At 38.7% G+C, this 23083-nt stretch overlaps 1 protein-coding gene across 5 annotated transcripts in view; it reads right to left on the bottom strand.

Moving 5' to 3' along the window:
• The window catches only part of LOC122074668 (phosphatidate cytidylyltransferase 4, chloroplastic-like), a 38360-nt gene that overhangs the window by 5891 nt on the left and 9386 nt on the right, over positions 1-23083 (bottom strand). For 2 of the 5 annotated variants that reach the window (XR_006139011.1, XR_006139010.1), the window contains exons 4-6: positions 17080-17204; positions 12520-12653; positions 8899-9006 (exon numbers count right to left, since the gene is read on the bottom strand). Coding sequence is in view for 3 of the 5 variants with exons in the window: in XM_042639592.1 (XP_042495526.1) it covers positions 8899-9014; positions 12520-12653; positions 17080-17204 (375 nt within the window). In the remaining 2 variants the exon portion in view is untranslated. Of the gene's footprint in view, positions 1-8898; positions 9015-12519; positions 12654-17079; positions 17205-23083 lie in introns of all 5 variants that reach the window. The other 3 variants (XM_042639592.1, XM_042639591.1, XM_042639593.1) reach the window with 2 other exon arrangements.

Below are 23083 nucleotides of genomic sequence, written 5' to 3'. Positions count from 1 at the left end.
GTAAACTTGCTTACAGATAATAGGTTGAATGGTAACGTAGGCAAATAAAGGACAGATGACAAGGATAAAGAGGTATTAAGACAAACAATACCAGTACCATTGACCTTGGCAATAGAGCCATTGGCCAATGTGACATTAGCAAGAGGACTTCTTAAAAGAGTAAAAGATACTTGAAACACCAGACATGTGGTCTGAAGCACCAGAATTGATTATCCAAGGACGAGAAGAAGAGGAGAGACACGGAATGGCATTACCTGTCTGAACAAGAGTAGCAGTGGAAGGTGAAGGTGTTGGATTTTGAAACTGATTATACCGTGCAAATTCTTCATCGGTCATTTTGACCATCCTACCCCCAGACGATCCGGGTTTGTCAATGGTAGCTGAATTGGCAAACTGCTTTTGAGGGGGTTTGCCATGAAGTTTCCAACAGAATAGTTGGATGTGTCCTAGTTAACCACAATGATGACATGTGCGTGTTGTCCCTGAATTACCAAGGGAGGAGTTCTCAGTGAATTGTCCCTTATTACTACCATTACCTGTACCCCATGAGGTTCCTCGATTATTATCCTGTGCTGCAAGTGCGGAATTTTCCACTGGAGTGGAATCCTGAGAAGTCTCTCGAGATACCCGTAAGACTCAGGAAAAGGTATCTGCAAGAGATGCCACCCTATTTCCTCCAAGAATCTGAGAACAAACAGAGTCATACTCTGTTCCAAGGCCTCCCAAGAAACCCATAACTGCAAGTTGTTCCCTCTGGTCTTGCATTTTCTTCACATCATTGCTAATAGGGAGTAGAGAATTCAGCTCTTCATACATCCTCTTGAAATTAGCAAAGTACTGAGTTAAGGGTCGATCCTTCCTATCAGTCCGATAAAAATCCTAAGATAGCTCATAAATACGAGAAATGTTGTTCTGTCCAGAGTATAGAAAATTCAGATAGTCCCACAACTCCTTCACAGTATCAATGTGGGTAACAACATCGACTATGGAGTTATGCATTGAGTTTAGTAGCTGTCCGAGAATACGTGCATCAACCGTATCCCATGTGGCATCAATGGCATGTTTTCCCTTGGTAAGATGATCCTACTGATCCCGACCAGTCAAAACAAGCAACACAATTTTCTTCCATTGATAGAAATTGGCAGCTCCTACAAGTTTCTTTTCTATAAGTCTATGTGATGATGAAGACATCACTTCTGTGACAACTTTCTTCCCTTCTGTGTCAGCCATTAGTGCACACAGAAAATGATCAAACAAACTATCGATCTAATCACACAAGATCAGCAAGCAGTTCCTTCAAAAAGTACCCCCAAAGTTGTTCAAAACAGTCCTCAAAAATACTCCAAACAGTACCTCAAATAACAGCAAAGTACTGTTCAGAACAGTCCCCAAAAAATCAGAAATAGTACCCTCAATGGTACTCAAACTAGTCCCCTAATACTGGCACTAAATAGGTCCAAATATTAGCACAACATAATCAGAGACAGACTACAATTTCACCCAGATTATGTTTTAAAATAAAAAAACAGACCCAAAGAATGAGGAGAGAGACCTGAGATAGGAGTTAACCTGGGCAGTTGCGGTTGAGACTTGCACACCTCAGTTTGGGCTGAAAATTGGGTCGAGTGTAGCTCTTTTATAGGCAACAAAAACCTACAAATCTTGGCAGATTCTGATGGTCAGATACAAAGTTCTTAAACTTCTTGATTCTAGGTCTTAAAGAGAGAGAAAACAGCAGTAATCTTCAATTCCAGCAGCAGAGGTGCCCAGATATCCTTCAGCTAAGGATCGAAGGCTCTTTAGAAGGTACTAAATCAGCCTGCAAAACCTTGAACAGATCTGACTTCGATTGGCCTATTTTCTGGAGATCGATTCAAAGGGAAATCCAGAATTTCTTCAATCCAAAAGAATTCCAAAACCAGACTTTCTTCTACTAATTTGAGTCACCTCTTTTAACACATATGACTGATTCTCACATTCAATCCTCCATTCCCATTCTCAGCCAACTAGGGGATGAAAAACACCCCCTTAAAGGAGCCGCAAGATTCTTAGAGAGAGACCAGAAGTCGTAGACCCTTTTTTTCTCTTTTTTTTTCTTTTTCTAACTAGTAAGTTAGAAGGTAGGACCGATTGTTATTGTGTGGATCAGACAAGCTCTGATACCATGTAGAAAATATAGAATAAGTAAAAGAGAGGGAGAGAGACCGAGAGAGAAAAGAGTGAGAGAGCCTTTTACAGTGGGCAGACTCAATCTTGTAGATTGGACTGCCCTCCTCTTCTTATTAAATAGATAATTCTCAACTACAATAGTAGTAGGACAGCTGTCCTACTTTGACTAGGAATATGAAACAAACTAGGAAACTAATTAGCTAACAACTAATTAATCTAATTAGTAAATTACCACAAGTCCTAGTGTAACAGGACTCCTACCCCAATTGGGGAACTAACTTTATCGTGGGGAGGAGTCTGCGCTATCTTGCAGTCTCCTTCCTCTCCTACGATGCTTTCTAACATCAAGCACCAATCTCCTTGATCAAACACAACGGGTTTCTTAATATAACACAATATCTTCGAACACGAAGAGGCAAGCAAAAGCTGCAATTTCTTTACCAAATTCGTATACAATGCTAGCTGTTCACTACCGTTTCACCTAAAAGTTCGAATAGTTAGGGAAGGGCAGTGTTTATGTGTACATCAACACTCCCCCGCAAGTGCAAGCCAAGATCCCATGGTCCTTGCACGTGGAGCTCACACAACATTTCTTTTATGTGGCATTGAGGGAGAAAAAATTTCGGAAAACTCTTCTGATTTCCTAGGAGTCTAAACACTTGACCTCCTTGCTCTAATATATGTTTGCTACCGTTTAACCTAAAAGCTCAAATTGTTAGGGAAGGGCAGCATCAATGTATACATCAACACTGACCTCCCTTACAAACTTATATAAAAGACTCAAAACAGACTTAGACACTAAAAAGGAAAGGTCTAATCCAATCCTTAAGTAATAAGGACACCTAAACTGTCTAAGATTAACTCAAAACATAGTCAAACTTTAAGTCCTAACATACCTATGACTTAAGTTTGATGTGGACTCATGACAATGAAATAAATTAAAACCTAACTTAAATTGAACCAGACCGATTCAATTGAAATAACGCAAAACAATTTTAAAATAAACTAAGTATAAGAAACTAAGCTCTAATAAAAGCAATCCCGTATGCAGCCTTAATACTCATAGTTTAGGCCCATCAAACTGGCCTATTTACATTGAAAACCTCATGGACCAAAGTCCCAACATGTATACAACTCAACACTAGAATTATTCCTAATAAAACAAGTCCATTTCGATAATGAATCTACATAAACTCTCCCTAGCTTGAAAAAATTTGATCTCGAGATTGTATTGACGGGGGAAAACAACATGTGATTTACAGCTTTGACCATTCCCAAACAGAATCCTAGTTGCCTGTGGATGTTAGGAATGTAGTCTTCAAAGCATGGAGCTTTCTCTTCAAAGAACCATGATAGCATAATGAACTCTACGTACTTGACCTTTGAATCAAAATCAATCGTGAATGTCGTATGCATAGAGTCCTCAACATTGATAACCTTCTCATCAAGGATTTGAGGCACAAGCTCTTCCTCTTCAAGAACCACATCTTGAATGTTGATGATTTCTTGTAGAGTGTCCTCAACCACAACCTCATCTTCCATGGCTTCAGACTTATCTACTTTGATCTCTTCAATGTTAGCCTCTTTAGTAGATTCGTCTACCTCTTGACCTTCCATCTTTGAAGCTTCAAGCACCGTCTCTTCTTTATCAACAAATTTCATTGCGATCACTTCTGCCTTATCTTCAACTTCAGGCCCATTTTCTTCAACTGGTGCTCTTAATATCTTTTAGCAATGTAAATTTGAATTCAACCTTTACTTAAATATTATTGGTGTCAGATTTCAACCATTTTTAACTTGCATATTGAATCTCATGGATGGAGGCTTCAAGTTGTCTTCAGCTTTGAGGCCTTTTGGTGGTAATCTTGTCGAGGGAACTTAATATATCTTGTCTTCGAGCTCTAAATGTGTGGTAAATATTTGTTCTTCAGATCGTTTGTCATCTCTTAACATGTAGTGGGTGCTCTGCCATGGTCTTCAAGGTCTCTCTCATAGGTCCTCCACTACTCACGTGCTAAGCCAACTTAGTTTGAGCCAACTTCATATTTCTTGTCTCAAATTTCTCAAACCAATCAAAATAATTGTCCAGAGCTGCCAGCCAATCATAAATCACCTAGGGGTCATGCTTATTAGTGTACTCCTTGAGTTCAAGCGTGACCATTTGTGAATCACTAGTATGTCTGTTGAGCGTAGGCCGGTCAGCATTAAAATAGCTCCGTACATGCTCTTCAAAAGTTAGTTGCACTGTAGGAGCTCTCTGTGGACCTCTACCCATGACTCTTTGATTATGACCATGAGCTGTAGACTATACTTGATATCTGTCTTCATCTTAAGTGGTAAGTTACTATCTTGCACAGGGATGGGAGGTTGATTCTTAAGTGAGTGTAGCCTTGCATTTATGTTCTTCTGTTCAGCAAAGAGCCGCTGAAACATTTCAATTACCCTTGCCATCAGATCAAGTTGATCCAGAAGCCTTAATGAACTATCCTCTACCATGCTCTAATACCAATAAATGTAGTACTATAATTGAATGATCCAAACAATACCAGAATACAAAATATTTTCTCAAAATACTCAAAAACAAACTAAGACACTAAAAAAGAAAAGCCTAACCCAATCCTAAACTAATAAACCTAAACTGACTAGGAAACTATAAAAAGGAATGAAACTAACTAAAAAAATAGTAAAACTTTAAGTCCTAACTTATGTAAGGCTAGGTACGAACTACCCAACCCCAATTAGGATCCCAAACTCCAATTAACAACTCACCAAACCCTAGGGAAATCTGGAATCAGAATTAGAACAAAAGTTCAAATCTGGGCAGAATTGAGGAAACCTGCAGTTGGCCGTAGGAAGCTCTGATGGAGCTCAACTTTTGCTCGAGTGCTCTTGATGCTGATAAAATCCTCCAAAGGAATTTGTAACCTGATCTCAGGTTTGGGAGATCTGAGAAGGTGTTCCCAATTAGGAAACTAATGTTAGCATTCAAACTTGGATCCAGTGGACCTCTTGGAGGCTGGAATGAAACCCCAAAAGGGTTTGAGGAATGGAGAACAGATGTGGGAGATATGACCAATCAATGGAGGCCTTCAAAACCCTGACAAGGTGAGGTCGATTCTGGTTTCCTTGGCTGATTTCTTCAAGCTGGTCTTTGGATGTACTTCTAGTCTTCACTAGGCTTGTGATAACTCTCCCATCACTCTCTCTCTCAACGGTAGAATAATCGAGAAAATAAGGAAATATAAAAGAATCGATGGAGGGTTGAGGAAGGGGGAAGAGAAAGGTTGGTTGGTTTAGGTCAGGCCTCTCACCTTTCCCTGGGCATCTCACCCTGTCATAGGCATCTCAACTAGGGTCTCCCACCCAACTGCATCCCACAGCAAATAGCATAAGCCATTGTCATAAACAAAACTTCATTCATTTTCTTTAATCGATTACAGGCTTACAGGAGCCCTCCTTATATAGGAGTGAGTACAACTTACAAATTAGAAAGTAACCAAAATTGGAAACTTACATAGAAAATAGAAACTAACCTAAAACAAACTTCTTGTCAATCAAGTAAACATGAAAATAGAAACTACCAACTACTCCTAAGATCTCCTACCAAATATACCTGACTTAACAACCAAGACAACTAAAAAAGAAAACAAAGATCCTATAACTAATTGCTGAAATCAATGGCTGCTGGATTCCTCTCTTGAAGCTTCTTTTCTTCCACATTGAGGGGCAACTGGATGGTCTTCTAGAAGCTCCACTTAAGGAGGACAAAATTGAAAGGGTTACTGTTCACGTGAACAGAATCTCGTGAACAGTGTTTTCTGGTTTTGGGGCTGGCTCAATGGGACCAAAGTGGGGGTTGGCTGGTCCAACATTGGACCTGGTTCAAAGGAACCAGCAGGCTCCTTCTCTTACAAGCTCAATCTACATCACTAACATGCCTATGACTTAAGTTTGATGTGGATTCAAGACATGAAATAAATAATTAAAGACAAATTAAATTGAACCACATAGAACCGGTTCAATTGAACTAACCCAAAACAACTTAAAAATAAATTAAGTATAAGAAACTAAGCCCTAATAAAAGCAATCCGTATGCAGCCTTAATACCCATAGATTAGGCCCATTAAAGTGGCCTATTACATTGAAAATCCTTTGGACCAAAGGCCCAACATGTATACAACCCAACCCTAGACTTATTCCTAATAAATCAAGCCCACTTCGGTGATGAATCTACATCATGTCTATTGCTGACAAACAGCATGACTGGAAATCAATTTTTTGCTAAGAGTTCCAGTCTTTTGTATAGCCACAGTTCTTGGAAGTATTGTACTCTGCCCCTTTCTGGCTTTGGATTCTTAATAAAAATCTTTTGACTTATCTAAAAAAAATATTTAAAAGAAATTATACATAAGGGCGGAGGTAACTTGTTATTGGTCAATGTTTGGCAGGACCAAACATCCCCGGCCTGTGAAAAAGACGACTTTAGGAGGAGTTAGCTTCTGAATTCTGTAAGTCTCGGAAGTCAGTTCCTGCAGTAAATCTTTTGTGCATGTGGTTAGACATTAGAGCTTTAATCATTCGGGGGTAATGTGTGAATGTACATCATTGGCATGGCATAGTATTCATGGGGCTGTCGTTTAATTTCTCAGTCCCCCTTCAATAAAATTCCTTTTAAAAAAAAAACTTAATAGAAGAACAGCCAAAATATAAAAAATATGAGAAGCTTTTATCCATCCCCAATGCCTATTTAAACATCCCAATTGTATGGGCAGCAGCAAGTTTGGAGTAACTGGAGTAACTAACAGCAGGGAAGTTTCAGAAAATGAAAATAAGACCTTCTATGCTTTATGGAACAGAATTCATGCAGTTGTGTTAGCATGGTTGGACTGGAATGACCCACTTTAGAAATTCAAGCCGAGACGCAACCAGCCCAACCGATATTATGGTCAAAGGGGGGCTGGTAGACTATATAAGAGCAATCTTTTTTGGTCAAAAAGCGGGGAAAGGCTGGGTATATATGACCCTCCCTAGACCCCGCAGTGGCAGGAGCCTTGTGCACTAGGTACACCCTTTTTTTAATCTTTTATTTAATTTTATTATGGTGGGTCGATTACATAGGAGTTATTTGGTAGCTCCCTTACTCGAGTTATTTAGGTTTCCAAATTGAGTTGGGTTATTAATATGTTAGGAGTTTTTCTTTATATTTACAAGTACTGCCAATGGAAAACAGAGAATTGAATAAAATGAAAAGAAAATTGGGAATCATTATCGTTAGATTGCTGGCCGTGTGGCCTTCCCCTCCTTCCCTGCGACTTGAAACCCCGCTTCTCGGGTACTCACTCTTAAGTCTTCCTAATTCCCTTTCCTTTTCTGTTTACTTCTCTCGTTCTTCTTTCTTTTATTCTCTTCCTTAAATTGACAATTTGTTCATGCTTCCTACTACCAGCGGTATTTCTGAGTTGATCACGGTTGTTAGAACTCCCTGGATTAAAGACCATTGGGCCTGAAATTCTGGGAAAAAGCATCTTACCCTTGGGCAACTCAAACCCTAGGAGGTTGTGAGAACCTGGTTCTCATTCTTCCACCAGGTTCCAGTTCAGTATTAAAATCTTTTCTTTAACCCATAATCGTGGATGCTCGTTGGTTGCATTTAAGAAGGCCATTAGTTAAGAAACCATACCTGAAATTTCATCTCAAAAGGAGTTGGATCACTGTAGTTCTCTCAATCGCAACCAGGGAGCTCACCACTGGTTTGATTTGATCTGGAGGTAGAAGAATAACATATCTTGTTATCTTCACATAAGGAGGACTACTCCGCATTAATCGTAACCAAACCCTTTGCATGGGCTCGCCATGCACCTGTATGGTTTGGAGAAGCTTACATGTCTTATAGTTTAGGTGCTTTAGCTGTCTTTGGTTTCATCGCTTGTTGCTTTGTCTGGTTCAATAATACCGCTTATCCTAGTGAGTTTTACGGGGCCAGGAAGCTTCTCAAGCTCAAGCATTTACTTTTCTAGTTAGAGACCAACGTCTTGGGGCTAACAAAATTACTCAAAAGCCCCCCAATTTCCCAGCTTATTTTATTTTATTTCGTTTCCTATTTCTAATTACAGAAAAGGCCCCCAGTACTAAGTTTCAATTCCAGTTTGACCCCTCACTTGTGACTTTACATGTAAGGTGTTGGACTATTACAGAAATTACAGAATTTCCAATTGTTACTTGGGCAGGCCCATAATGACCCGAAAATTGGGTTTTCGAACCTGAGGTCATATCAAGAATACTCACTATCAAGAAACAATGTTAACATGAAAGGAGGACCCAATATGAGATGCCAAGTGTAAATAAATAAAATGTCCTGCAAATCAGAAAATCCAAGGGAAGCCGGAGCACATCCACAAGGTAGTAAAGCAAAAAGAAAACTAAACTACAAACTTTGGTCATGTGCAACAACAATTTTCCGCAACCAGCAAGATGTGCATTTTGGCAGGTTTACGGCCACTAGGGCATAAGGGGGAAAGAAATATATGTATAGTGAGAAATGGGCAAACTTTTGAATGTTTATGCTTAGAATGGAATGGGAAAAAAAAATCAATTGCACCATATTCAAATAAAAGATGATCCTTTATAATCTACTTATATGGCACATTCATATAATATCATTATAAATTTATCACTCAAACTGACACCAATTATGAAAAAATGAAACCAACACAAAAACCATACGCTTACCATGTCCAGGAATGAGGGACCCAGAGTCCTTGACACCGGCATCACGTTTAATCATTGACTCAATGAGGTCACCAAAGAGAGATCCCACAAAATTCAAGAATCCAAAAGCTGCAGCACTAGTAGTAATCCAGATGGTATCCCAAAGCAATCCCCGCCCCAAGGAAATAAGAAGGATGAAAGGTAAGTCTAAGAGCAAGCCATAATGGGTTTAAAATTTAAATACAAAAGACAGGCAGCCAATTAAAAATCTGATAAATTACAAACATAATATAAGTAGATACTAGCAGAGGAATACTTCCAAGTCAGTATGACAAAAAATTAATAGTTGCGCCTCACCATGTAGTTGTTATAAACCAAAAGTTGAAGCAAGGTGAATCTATTAGCTATACTTGAATTTTTTGCTCGATCAAAAGCTATGTAACAAGCACATGAACACATGAATCAGTGCCCAAGGAAGTGCCTAACATGGCATACATAAAAACTCAACACATAGACACGACCATATATGCAGATAATAATTATGTTTTTGTTTTAGGCAAGCTCCTGGTGCAATATAGCAATGCCTTCTCATCATATGCATATATATATATAGGGAGTGTCTGAATGACACCTCTATAGGTGTATTGAGAACTTGACACCTTCTTTTAATTGCCCATTGTTTTATTCCCATAAGTTCTTTAAGAGAAGGGTATAAAAGGGTTTTAAGAATAAGTTGAAAGTGACATATCATTATGTCCTTAGCAAAAGTGTCATTGTCATGCACATTTTTCAAGTACACATGTGAAATGACATTATTACCCTCATTAAAAAAAATTGTATGTTATAATAAAAGGGTAAAATAAGAAGGTTACAAATTATTTGACAACTTCACGCGTGTCAATAAGAAAATCCCATATATATATATATATATATAAGGAAAAATCTTGTTGCAACCTCACTTTTTTTGCCCTTTTAGTATAACACGTTTCTTTTTTCAATGAGGGTAAATCCTGTCATTTCACATGGATAATGACAGCTCTTGAAAATGAAATAATGACAAGTCACTTCCAAATTATTTTGAAAACCCTTTTTTTCACCCTTACTTAAAAAACTGTTGGAAATAAGACAAGGGGCAATAAAAAAAAAGTTACAAATTTTTACTTCATCACCTGGGTAACAACAAGATACATATATAGAAAGCAGAATCAACAACGGGATCAGCCTCCACCGATTCCTATTCCGATCCTCTGGAGTCGGCCAGAATTGCCTAAACCCTAGAAAAATCCAAAGAATCAGTTGTTTCAAATCAGCCAGAATCGGGGTCAGAATTGGCCAATTCAAATTGGCATTGGCTGATTTGAATGATCTGCTCCCGCTTCCTTGAACCATGACAGATTGAAAGGGACATGCATGTCTATGTCCTCCATGTGGACCATGAAAGGTAATGACAACTAGGCATGCCCTTGCTAAATAGGTTAAAGGAAATGGCATAAGCTAAAAGAATTCAATGGATTGGATGGGTGTTGCCTGACAAGGGAAAGTTAGGTCCAGGAGATGAGACCAGTCTGCAGCAAGCATGATTCAGGCACTACAGCACAAGGATTTAAAACTCAGTATTGAAGATAGGATCGCGCTGCACCAGCTAAATGCTGCCTGATCTTTGGCAGATACTATAAGATACCGGCAAGGTGGTAAATATCGGATGGAACTGTGTTCGACAATCCTGATCCAGATTGACCCATATGCCGAATCAAATCCTGATAATTGAAACCTTGCTACACTACTCTACCATGCAAAACAGACTGATTTTCAATGAGATCAACACGAACAAGAAAAAGGAATATATTGTCGGAGACATTGACTGCTATAGGTTACAGAAGTCATAATGGTCATTTGCAATAACAGCTAATTATCATTTTGGATCATTTGTAACAGACTAGTCTTTAAAACAGACTGATTTTTTAAGATCGTAAAATCATTTATAATTCTCTATTTTCACCTTTAGAAGTGAAGAAAAAATCCTCTTTTCCTTGTTTCAAAAAAATTTAACTTTTTCATTATTCAACTTTTAAAGCTTTTAAAAGAAAGAATAAGAAGAAAAAGAACAAGCTAAAGGAATAAAAAGATTGAAAAGCAAGTGGTGGACCCAGGAGTTCTCTTCTTTTTTTTTTTGGGGGGGTGGGGGTTGGGTAGAACAAATAACATGAATGAAGGGGATAAAGAGTGGGTAGGCAGGCTAAATACATTCCACCTACACATATTGAATCTTATTATATTGCATAAATACCATTATAAAACTTCCTTTTATTTTTTTTATTTTTTGGGGGTGGTTGGAAGGGGAGGCCCCCTTCGGCCTGCCCCAGTTTAGAAGGCCACCGTTCTTCACTTTACAATACAACCCTTACGACACCTTTCTTAGCAATGACAGTCTGCCATGTCAATTCCTGACATAGTGACATCCACACAACAATTCCACAGTTCTACCTGCTTCCTTTCTTGGAAAGTCAAAGGAGAGAATTCATACAAAATTGGAAACAAGGTTGATAGATACATAATTTTATTCCAAAAGAATCCCTAATCTCTAAGATAAAGGGAACGGTTTGCTGGGTTCATGTCGCATTCTAACCAGACAGAAAAAAAGAATAGAATATTCCAGACATCTCATCTAGGGTAAGTCACGCATCCCAGTGAACAATTCACGAATAATATTACTCTGGTGGAGGGTTTCCAAGAAAACTTTCTTTCAAGGGCCTTGAGGTGTGAAAGTTGGAAGAGTCAAAGACACCATTCAACTTTCTATAATAATGCCATAAAAGCTCACCTCTGAATCTTGTCAATGTCCATGCTCAATGAGCAACTATCATCCTATTTTTTGTTCTTTCGCTCTTCTTCTACCTTTTTTTTTTCTATTTTTTTCAAGTGGCTTATACAAGCCTAGGCCTTTTCTTTCCTTTTTTTCACAATTAAAATAACTAGCAGGTTTTTTTTTCTAAGGTACCACAAACCAAACAGTTTTCAGTCAATATTAAAGTGACATAATATAAAAGCTCTCAATATTCTCGGCAATGGCAAAAGCTTCTTTCTTGTCTTGGCGACTAGGCAACAATTTTAATTTCCCACTTCTTGTTGTTTATGCATGAGACAGTGGGGTCCATCCAGAATACTTCTTATAAACATATCTTTCACCAGACAGGAATTCTGGTAAGTGGTAAGTCATTAGAGGAGATGACGGATTTAAATTTTGAACTCAGATATCTGCATGAAACCATTGGTTACAATAATTATTATTTTACCAAGGCGATGTCTGAATAATGTATTGCTCCCTAAATCAAGAGATGAAACAGTTGTTATTTTCAAAATTACATGACGACAATTCAAATCAACTTCCAGCTTTTGTGTTAACAAATCAGTTAAGCTAGTAGCAGTGGAAATATTCCTCATGATTTGTGGACTTCGAAACTACATGCACCCAGGGGGGATGCCAAGAAGCCAAATGCGAATCCAGTATAAACTTCCCCAAGTAAAGAAACCATATAGTACTTATATATTATATATATATATATATATATATAAAAAAAAACCATATATTCTGCAGCAGACAAGAATCAAAATGTGACCATGCAAGGAAACAGTCAGTATTACCTCAGTAAAGAAGTTGGCCAGCTCAGAATCTTTGATAATATGAGTGCAGTGGCTATACAACCACCTAAGCCTGCAATAGCTCCTTCCCATGTCTTCTTAGGGCTAATATTAGTAAGTGGTGTCCGACCAAATGTCTGCATAGAGAAAAGTCTCTCTCAGAATTTAGAGTCTGGCACCCACACATCACATTTTAGAATTTATTTTTATTCCTAAATCAATATTATAGAGTTTAATTAATGCAAGAGCATGATTACAGCGGCACTTGCGGTTTTGGTTTGGGTCAGTTTGGTTCAGTGTTTTGTCCAAATATAACCCATGGTTCAAATTCTGGTTCACCCAAGCTTATCCAAATCATGGCCAGTTGGGAAGTGATGCAGATCAGGGCACCCAAAACGGGGATCGGATCGCTTATGGGCCCATTCGGATATCCAATAATTCAATCACAAATAATCAATGGCAGATTTGTAACTATGTTGGGGCTTACAAAGTGGGTGTTAAAACTGTAAATAGCTGGAAGTTAAAATCAAAAGGAAAAATAACAAAAGTGCCATGCAACGTATAAGGTGGGAGGGGTATTATTGGAATAGGAAGATTAAAGGGATAAAATAGAACTAGAATAAAAGAGGGGTATAAATGGGATACTAAAATAAAGTTAAAACAAACCCCACTTTATGAGGTTGTCTTCAGCAGCTAAAGAAAGTCTTGTTCGAACACAAAGAAGAACTTGAACAGCAGCCCTTGGAATCTGCCTCAAAGAGCTGTAAATCTCCAGATTCGTGGTCGCCTAGGCCTCCTGAATTGACCGATAATAGTATAGCTCAAGAAATCAAGCAGGGTTTCAACTACAAGCTTCTGAAATTTAGGAGCAGTGGTAGTTGCAGGTGTTATTCCACATCACAGGAAGGGTTTTTGGACTAGGGGTTCTAGGGTTTACCTCGCCAGGTAGGAATGTCCTTCGCCCAAGGTCTTGGATAAAGAGGGTTAGGAATGAGGAAATCTCTCTCAGATCTGCTGGTTTGGTAATGGCAGAAATTAACATAAGAAGAAGAAGAAATAAAGAGAAAGAAAGATAGAGAGAGAAAGAGAATCAATTCAGGGAGAGAAGAAGAAAGAAGAAGAAAATCAAAGGACTGAGGGATGTGCAAGCCTCACGGCATGCATGGTTTCAACCATCAACTCAGTCATTCAATTCTTCAATTGCAAAACTGAACTCTCCCTTTGAGTTACATCAATATAAAGGCAATCAAAGTGTAACGATGGAAACTAATTATATTGGAAACTAACCTAAATTAGAAAATGAAATCTAAATAAACATTGAAACTCTCTATTAACTTGACCACACCCTACACTAACAATAAAGGAAACAAATCAAAGTACTAAATCAATCCCAAATCTTCCCACGCCCAACTGCATCAAAAAGCTTCTTCAACACTTTCTTCTCTAGAATTTCCAGATTTTCTGGAATCTTGTCTCCAGCAATTGTGGGCTAATTTTGAGGAGTTTAATAATAATAATAATAATAATAATAATAATAATAATAGGGAAAGAGAACGCTACCCGCTTGTGTTCCTCATGCCCAGACACATGAGGAAGTGGAGGCAGGGGCATTTTTCACAGCCCGCCTCCACTTCCCCATGTGTATGGGCGTGGGGAACCCAAGTGGTTATCATTCTTTCTCCCATTATTATTACAAGGGAACAGGTGCCCAGCCTATGTCACACTATCTCCTCCCCCTTTGGAAAAGACCTCCTTGCCCTCCTGTTTCCAACCCTGTGATTGGTGCATGCCACTAGCTTAGCGAAAGCTGGCAGCATGCCACTAGCTTAGGGCTATTATTTTTAAGTGGCATCGACCAAATATCTGAATAAAGTTTCTCTTAGAACTCAAAAGTCAGGCAGACTGGCATTCAAACATTATAGTTTAGAATTTCTTTTTAATTCCTCAATGGCTCAATCAGTATTATAAAGTTTAAAGTAGAACAAGTCATAATACCCAAGTTCTCCACATGCATGCTTTAAAAGAATTAACAAGGATCATCATGCAATTAGTGTGAGCAACACAATTCACGGATATGATTGGTATCAAGGCCTCAATTCAGAGTCAAAGGCTGAAAAGTCCTTACATCCTCCAACCAAGGAAATCAGATCATCTATAATAACTTTACTGCTGTAGGCAGATCAGTTTGGTTGGGATTGAATAAACCTAATTTTAAATCCTTATGGGTAATATGGACTTTAGGCTATTTGATTTTTGGTTATTTGTAGGAAAGGCTTCTTTGCTGGGCCAATATTTGGGGTAATATTCGGCTGCGGGAAATTATTATACCATGAGGAGGAGTCTTTGTGTTAAGTCGAGAGCGGGAGAAGTCTAACTTGGTCATTGTTATCAGTCAAGTGACTCAAGTCTTCAAGTCTTGTTTATTGCCTTTGGTTGTAATTAGGACTCCTAATAACAGCCATAAGTGGTGGACATAGGCCACAATAGACATAATTCTGAATCCTATCGTGGAACTAGGATTTCCCCCTTTCTTCATTTTTATCTCTCAGTTCTGGTTATTGAGGTTTTGTCACAAATAATATCTCCACAACGAACCACAAGACAAAACTGTCGCTTTGCCCTTCATCAAAGAATAAAATAGAAAGCTTTCCGTTGGGCAAGCAAACTCTAGTCTTGAACACAAAGGAATCTATGGCCAGGTTTATACCAAATTGGAGAGATACCGGTTCGGAAACAGTGCTCTGGGATTGCCATGGGCCCACCCAGACAGTCAACGACTCAAAATTTTGAAAGTAATGGCAATTATGTAATTCTTAGGACAAGTCAAGCCCTTAAGAGTAATATCATAAAGTAGGGGACAAAATCAGGAATCAATCCTAAATGGGAGAGGGAAATTCAGGAATTCAAGACAGATGGAATATTTAGAAACAAACTCAAAGAGATAGGGGCTTTTCTTGGAGATTAAACAATTTTTGCCTTTATGAGGAATTAGAAGAACATATCTTCTTCAATCTCAAGAAGGAACAGCCAACCCAGCAGTAAACCAGTTCATGCTTTGGCCTTTGGGTGAGGGAACTCATGCGTACAGGCTTCAATCAAGTTGAAACTTCAGGGTAAGTTGGTAACCCATTGACCTATGATCATCAACCAACAATCAAACAGAACAGAAGGCTGAAATCAAGAAAAGGCTTCCTGAAATTGCATCTGTTGGTATAAGGGAATCGTCTGCAACTCAAGTCGATTCTCACAAGGTACATAAGGTTCTGCCACCAAACCTCACAGGTGGGTATCAAGGCCCCAACTTTCAAGGTGAAAAGTTTAAGGTATGGGAGATCAACCCAATACTGTTGGGTTACATCTGCCACCCTAAAACAGAGTTCAATATTAGTTTGCCAAATGCAACAGAACTGAAATAGGGGAAGACAGATCTGAGTTGAGCAGGGAAATTGAGATTAGGAGAGAGAATCTCGCAGGGGAAGGGGAGAAAGGGAGGGGAGGAGTCGCACCAGCAACGCAGGCTTCTTCTAACCAAACTCTCTATTTCATTCTCAATCAACTGTCCTACGTATTGGATTACATGCCTATTTATTTAAAAATATATATATATATATATATATATAAACCCTTCTATTTTTTTGCTAAAGACGGGGTATCCAGGTTTTTGGCCTGACTAGTCCGACGGGCCCATACTGACCCCACAACCGCATGGATCGGGTCATACCAGGGGGTTGATGAGAACCATTCAACTTTCACCAAAAGCCATGAAGAGCACTAAACACCCCGGCCCCAAGGAGGTGAGAGTAGCCAAACTCAGAATCACTTCTAATTATTTTCTAAAACATAAAATAACAGAATAGAAACTCAACAAAACCCAAACAGGAAATTTCCCTACACGTCTAATAGCCCAAAATAAAAGATCACATAATATCTTTCCCAATAAAATAAATTTTAAAAATACTACTGAACCAGAACAAGGTTGGGACCTGGTTCATATTTGTCTGGGTTTCTGGGTTTCTGGGTTCAAGTTGGTTCAACCACGAATCTGCATCCTAGGACCCCTTTAATCAACGGTGGATCCTAGTACTCTGAAGAGTCCAAAACAATAAACTACTGACCAGACAGTTAACAACCCTATGACCAAGGAATCGTGAAGGAACAATGGTGGGTCCTGAAACTCTGAACATAAGCACATGACTGTTTAGAAGTGCCCCTTTAAAAAGCCATGCCAATAGAACATTCGTTTTTTCATAGCTAGTAGACTGAAGAGAAATATCACAAAAGAACTTGATGGAAACAACAGTTGGGAGGCACGGCTCAAAGCAAAAGCATTATTAAACTTCATCCACTACACGGCAATTTTTCACCAGAGAGGGGTAAGAATATTCATATGGTGATAAAGGGAAGACGCTGTAGATTGTTAAAATTTTATTTATTAATATGCATCATCCAAGTGGAACAAGTATGGAATGATGCAAATAGATCTGCCACTGATTAAGTCTATGCCCTTGTAATTGATACAAGACTCATGTAAAGCCATACTGATCAATGTCAAAGATGATATACCTTTCCACCTAAAAACGCATAAGTATCAGCCACAATTATGCAGCTGAATGAAATCAAGGTTGCCACAAGACCAACAGTCCAATGTTCTCGGCCACCAAGAAAAATAGGCCATGAAGTTCCTAATTCTGCCAGACATAAACTGGTTAAGAACCATATTTTGGTAAATGTGCAAGCAAATCCCCACTAAAACATAAAATACATGAACTGAGACAAGATAATCTACACATAAACCTAAATATGGATAAAGAAGATTGTCAACATGGATATTAATATGAATATGAACAATAGAGAAATATCTACTTAGATTTGGTAAAGAAAAGCCTTGTTCTCACCCCTATTTTATTAATTCAGACATATTTGATGTGTTATTGGACTGAAACTGCAGATCCTTAACTAAAAATTCATTTTCTTTCCTGACTCTTGAACATTTTATTAGAGATTCGTTACTTTTTGAACCTGTGATTTGGTTCTAGTTATTCTCCCGACTCTGTTATTTAAGAAAGCAGCAGCTAAAGCAAATCTAAGCTTAGTTGCTTTTTGCTTCTTACTCGTAGCCCATGGCAAACCCTTAACTTCCTCCACAATACTGGCTCCATCCAATTTTTTTCCCACAAAACCTTATTATTTTCACACCTGACAATTAATTCTTTCCCAAATACCTTTTGTTGACTCCCCTAAAAATCCTTGTCCTTACAGAGTTACACCTGTGGCGATAATTTCAGTTATCATAAAAATCCTGAAACACCTGCGGTTTGGTTTTTAAGGTTTTATTGTCCAACACAAATAAGTTATCTGAACCCAGACTTTGTGGTTATTGAATTATTGACTAAAATTAATCTATGACTTTGACAAATTTATTTCCAAGAGGTCTTTACTCCAGTCGCCGCCACAAGTTTTTTTTTTTCCTGGTATATTGACTTAACCCAGCACAAGTCCTGCTTTCCCAGGTCAATTGGAGATGGTCCTAACCTTTGGGATTTCTGTATGAAGTGGGTGCTCTCAGACTTGAACCCATGTCTTCACGCTGGCAGCTCAAGATTTTCACTCGAGTACCAGCTCTTGCACCTATTCTTAGTAAATTAATCCTCCCTTTTCCGAATGGGGTGAGGAGGGGCAGATGAATTATTTTTAGGATGAGAAGCCAAAAAAAAAAAACACTTAAAAAAAAAAAGCATAGACTAAAAGACTGAAAAAATCATTGTAAATAATAAATTTTTTGCCAAAAATGCTATCCTACAGAGACTGCTCCCAGGAATCAAAACCCCAGTCACTCTTTAGAAAATGTATTAAACTCACCCTATCAAGTGCTGACTGCTGAATGATGCAGTCAGTCACACTTGACTGGTTGGACCAGCATGCCGGTTTGGAAGCCAAGAAGAATTGGTCCAACCCAAGGTTTTGGTCCAACAAGGGCTGGGATTAGTTTATTTCTTTTTACGTCTTCTACTTTCTTTATTTTTTTTGAGTTGGATACATAGGACTTAGAGATGGTTTAGAACTTCTTTCCCTTTTGAACTTGTTTTCTTTTAGGATTTGCTTCCTTGTTTAGACTAGCTTCTATTTCAATTGGGTTTCCAAGTTTATGTCTTTGTCTTTTCTATAAATTGGCTATAACTGATGAAGAACTCAGATTTGAAAGTTGAATGAAGAATTGGTTGAGCTCTATGTGAGTGTGCCTGTGTGCTTCTCTCCCTTTCCCCCCTGCTACTTTGATTTTCTTCTCAGGTTTCTCTCTCTCTCCTAACCGACCCTCCATCACTGAAACTCCTGATGTTAGCAAATTAAACTACAAAGCAACTCATGAAAGCATTACCCCAACTACTTGGGGTTAGTTGACTACCGGTAGAATTAAAAAAAAATTTAATTTCTAATTAACAATCACTAATAAATCATTAATACAGATTGTAGAGAGAAGAGAGAAAAAGAGAGAGAGAGAGTCCTGCGATTTGAGCAAGGGAGTCCCAATCGATTAGACCGGGGCTGCCCACCTCCATCCATTAAATAGATCAGCCATTATAAGTCCTACTAGAAATAGGACAGATCAAACAGAATAGGAAACTAATACTAGCAGCAAACTACTAATAGAACTCAGTCCTAATAGGACTAGGAAAACCCCAAGGGAGGAGTATACGACTTGTGCAGGACTCCTCCCCTCTCACGAGATACTTTTCACACTCCTACTCCCCAAAGACTTAGTGAAAACATCTGTAAGTTGCTCTTATGTGAACATGAATTGTAAATCCTTGCTGTAGATTTTCTTGAACAAAGTGATAGTCAACCTCAACATGTTTTGTCCTCTCATGGAACACTAGATTTTATGCAATATGGATCGTGGCTTGGTTATCATACCATAACTGCATGGACGAAGTACACTCAAACCCAAGTCCTGTCAACAACTACTTCACCCACATCAACTCAAAAGTGACATAAGCCATGGCTCGATACTCAGACTCTGCATTAGACCTAGCCACAACAGCCTACTTCTTGCTCTTCCAAGACACAAGATTACCAACAACAAAAGTATAGTACCCAGTAGTTGATCACCTATCAACAAGAGATCCAGCCCAATCAGCATCAGAGAAACCCTCAATACGACCATGTCCATGATCAGAGTATTGTAGACCACGACCTGGAGCTTTCTTGAGGTATCTCAGAATACGAATAACAACATCCCAGTGAGATGTCCGTGGAGACGAAAGAAACTGACTTACTACATTGACAGCGAAGGCAATGTCAAGCCTAGTCACCGTCAAATAATTAAACTTTCCAACTAATCTTCGATACTTCTCAAGATCATCTAACAAATCACCACTCTCAACTGTGAGCTTCACATTTGGATCCATAGGAGTATCCACAGGCTTGGACCCTAACATTCCAATCCCTGTCAGCAAATCCATAACATATTTCCTCTGAGAGAGAGAAATACCTTTTCTTGACTGAGCAACTTCAATACCTAAGAAATACTTCAACCATCCTAGATCCTTGGTCTGAAATTTTTGTTGTAGATGTGTTTTCAGACTTTGGATCCCTTCAATATCATCTCCAGTGATGACAGTATCATCAACATAAACAACCAAAAATATCTTTCATGTGCCAGGCTTCCGATAGAACACTGAATGATCATTGTCACACTTGGTCAGCCCGAACTCACGAATCACATCAGTGAACCTACCAAACCATCGAGGAGACTGCTTTGAACCATATAAGGACTTCTTCAGTTTGCACACCATTCCAAACTCCCATTTGAGCAACAAAACCTAGTGGTTGCTCCATATAGACCTCTTCATGTAAATCACCATGAAGAAAAACATTCTTCACATCGAGCTACTACAACGGCCAATGATAAGAAGCAACATGAGATATCAGAACACAAACAGAAGTCATCTTGGCCATGGGAGAAAAAGTGTCCAAATAATCAACCCCATACACCTATGTATAGCCCTTGGCCACTAACCGAGCCTTCAACTGAGCAAGAGAACCGTCTGGGTTTACCTTAACAACATAAACCCTTCGACAACCAATAGCGGACTTACCTTGAGGTAACGGTACAAGATCCCAAGTATGATTTGCATCCAATGGCAATAACTCCTCTTCCATAGCCGTCCTCCAACCAGGACTAGACAATGTCTCTGCAACAGACTTAGGAAAAGGATGACAAGACAAAGTAGAGAGACAACTATGAAAGAGGAAGATAGACTAAAATAAGAAACAAAGTAGACTAGAATAAGAAACAAAGTTTGAAATGGGATGTTTGATGTACAACTCTGAACACTCTTACATTGTGCAATGGGAACATCAACATCAGAAAGAGAAATACTTGGATCAAGGACTGTAGGCGAAGATGACGAGGTCGGGACCGCAAAGACAGGGGGTACTAATTCTTTACGAAGACGATGAGTATAGACAATTGGATCAACGAGGGAGGTGGAGGCACTACTAGGAAAGGAGGGGGAACCACTAGTGGAGGTGGTGGTGGGTGGAGGTGGTGGTGGCACCATTGCATCTGTGGGAACCTGTGGAGAATAATGTTGAACAACATAAAGGGGAAAATCATCATCCATTTTTGACACAACAACGGATTCATCCAATTAAGACAGACTCAAAGAAGGAAACATCAGTAGTAACAAAATATTTTTGATTTTGAAGTGTTGGGCAATAAAAACGATAACCTTTTTGAGTACGTGAATAACCCAAAAAGATACACTTAATAGCACGTAGATCCAACTTCGATAAACCTGAACGATGATCATGAATAAAACAAACACACCAAAAATACGAGGAAGGATAAACAAAGGTTCAGAAGGAAACAACAGAGAATAGGGAATAACACTCTGTAACAATGATGAAGGCATTCGATTACTAAGATAACAAGCAATCAAAACAGCATCGACCAAAATAGTTTGGACACCTTCATCTCAAATAAAAGAGACCTAGCAACCTCCATTTAGTGCCTATTTTCCGTCTTAGCAACACCATTTTTTTGGGGTGTGTCTGAGCAGGAAGATTGATGTAACATACCACAATCGGCCATAAACTGAGAGAAAGAACTAGAAAAAGTACCCTTAGCATTATCACTTCATAAAACCTTAACAAAAAAGAAAAAGAAGAAGAGCAACCCAGTGCACGAGACTCCCGCTACTGCTAGGTCTGGGAGGGGCAAGTTGTACGCAGCCTTACCCCCTGCTTCGCATAAGAGGTTGTTTCCAGGTTTTGAACCTGTGACCAACATGTTGCAATGGTGCAACTTAACCGTTGTGCCACAGGCTCACCCACTACTTCATAAAACCTAGATACTGAAATTAAACTGATTCTGAACTTCAACAACAAATGCACAAAAAATAGAGAACTTAGAGCAACTTAATCTTCAGATAAAATTCCACCAATTCATGAAGAATGAACCCTAATCGCAAAAGCCTATCTAGGGCAATTCTAGGGTTACCTGCGGTTTGAGCTATAGGGCTCCAATGGAGCTGAACCCTGGATCAAATGTTGCTGGAATGGTGAGGAAGAAAACTTCAAGGATTTTCCAAACTGAGCTCTGAATAAGAAGATATGACCAAAATCGATTTTGGCAGAGTGCCAAAACCTTGACAACTTTGATCGATTTTTCCACTCCTTAAATACTTCAACTTCAAACCAAAAAACTAAACCACCAACCACTAGCAAGTACTTTGAGTTAACTCACACCATATGATTGATTACAATTAATCAATCCTTCATTCAAGAAACCAACAAACCAGGGGATCAAACCACCCCCTCTAAAAATTGTAGAACTTAGGAAGAACCAGTAACAACTTGCGATGGAGAGAGGAGTTGTTATTGATAGAAGAGGAAGGAGCTTTGATCAATTTCTTCTTTGGAGATCAAGGCTCTGATCCCATGTAAAGAGAAGAGAGAGAGAGTCCTGCGATTTGAAAAAAGGAACGCCAATCAATTGGATTAGGGCTACCCACCTCCATTCATTAAATAGATCAGCCATTACAAGTCCTACTAGAAATAGGACAGACCAAACAGAATAGAAAACTAATACTAGCTGCAAAGAATGGGACTAGTGATGCAATTGGGCGAAAGAATATTTAGTTACTTTTTTTGTAATTTATTTCCTTTTTTAAATTAGCTTGGGAGTCAAGTTTAATTGAGTTAGTTTCTAATTTAAAGTAGTTTCCCTTTTAAATTAGTTTCCATTATTTGATGTTATTTTCCTTTAAGTATTGATGCAAAACAATGGAGATATCAGTTTTAAGTTTTGAAATTGAATATTTGTTTGGCTAAAACCTTGGCTGTCGTGACCACATACCTCTCTTTTGTCTGATTTTCTTTTCTCTTCTCTTCTCTTCTTCCTCCTTCCTTCAACTACTTTATTTACTTTCTTTCCTCTCCTATTACCCTTTTCTCTTCTATTTGTTGTCAATACTCTGTTCTGGGCTATAGTCACAAGTTCAAAGAAAGCTTGTTGTGTATACTCTGTTCTGGCGATGATATCAGGGTAATGAGAAGTGTTGTA

Source organism: Macadamia integrifolia, chromosome 3, assembly GCF_013358625.1.
Source record: "Macadamia integrifolia cultivar HAES 741 chromosome 3, SCU_Mint_v3, whole genome shotgun sequence".
Taxonomy (NCBI): Eukaryota; Viridiplantae; Streptophyta; class Magnoliopsida; order Proteales; family Proteaceae; genus Macadamia; species Macadamia integrifolia.
This window is presented reverse-complemented; position numbering and strand designations above follow the sequence as displayed.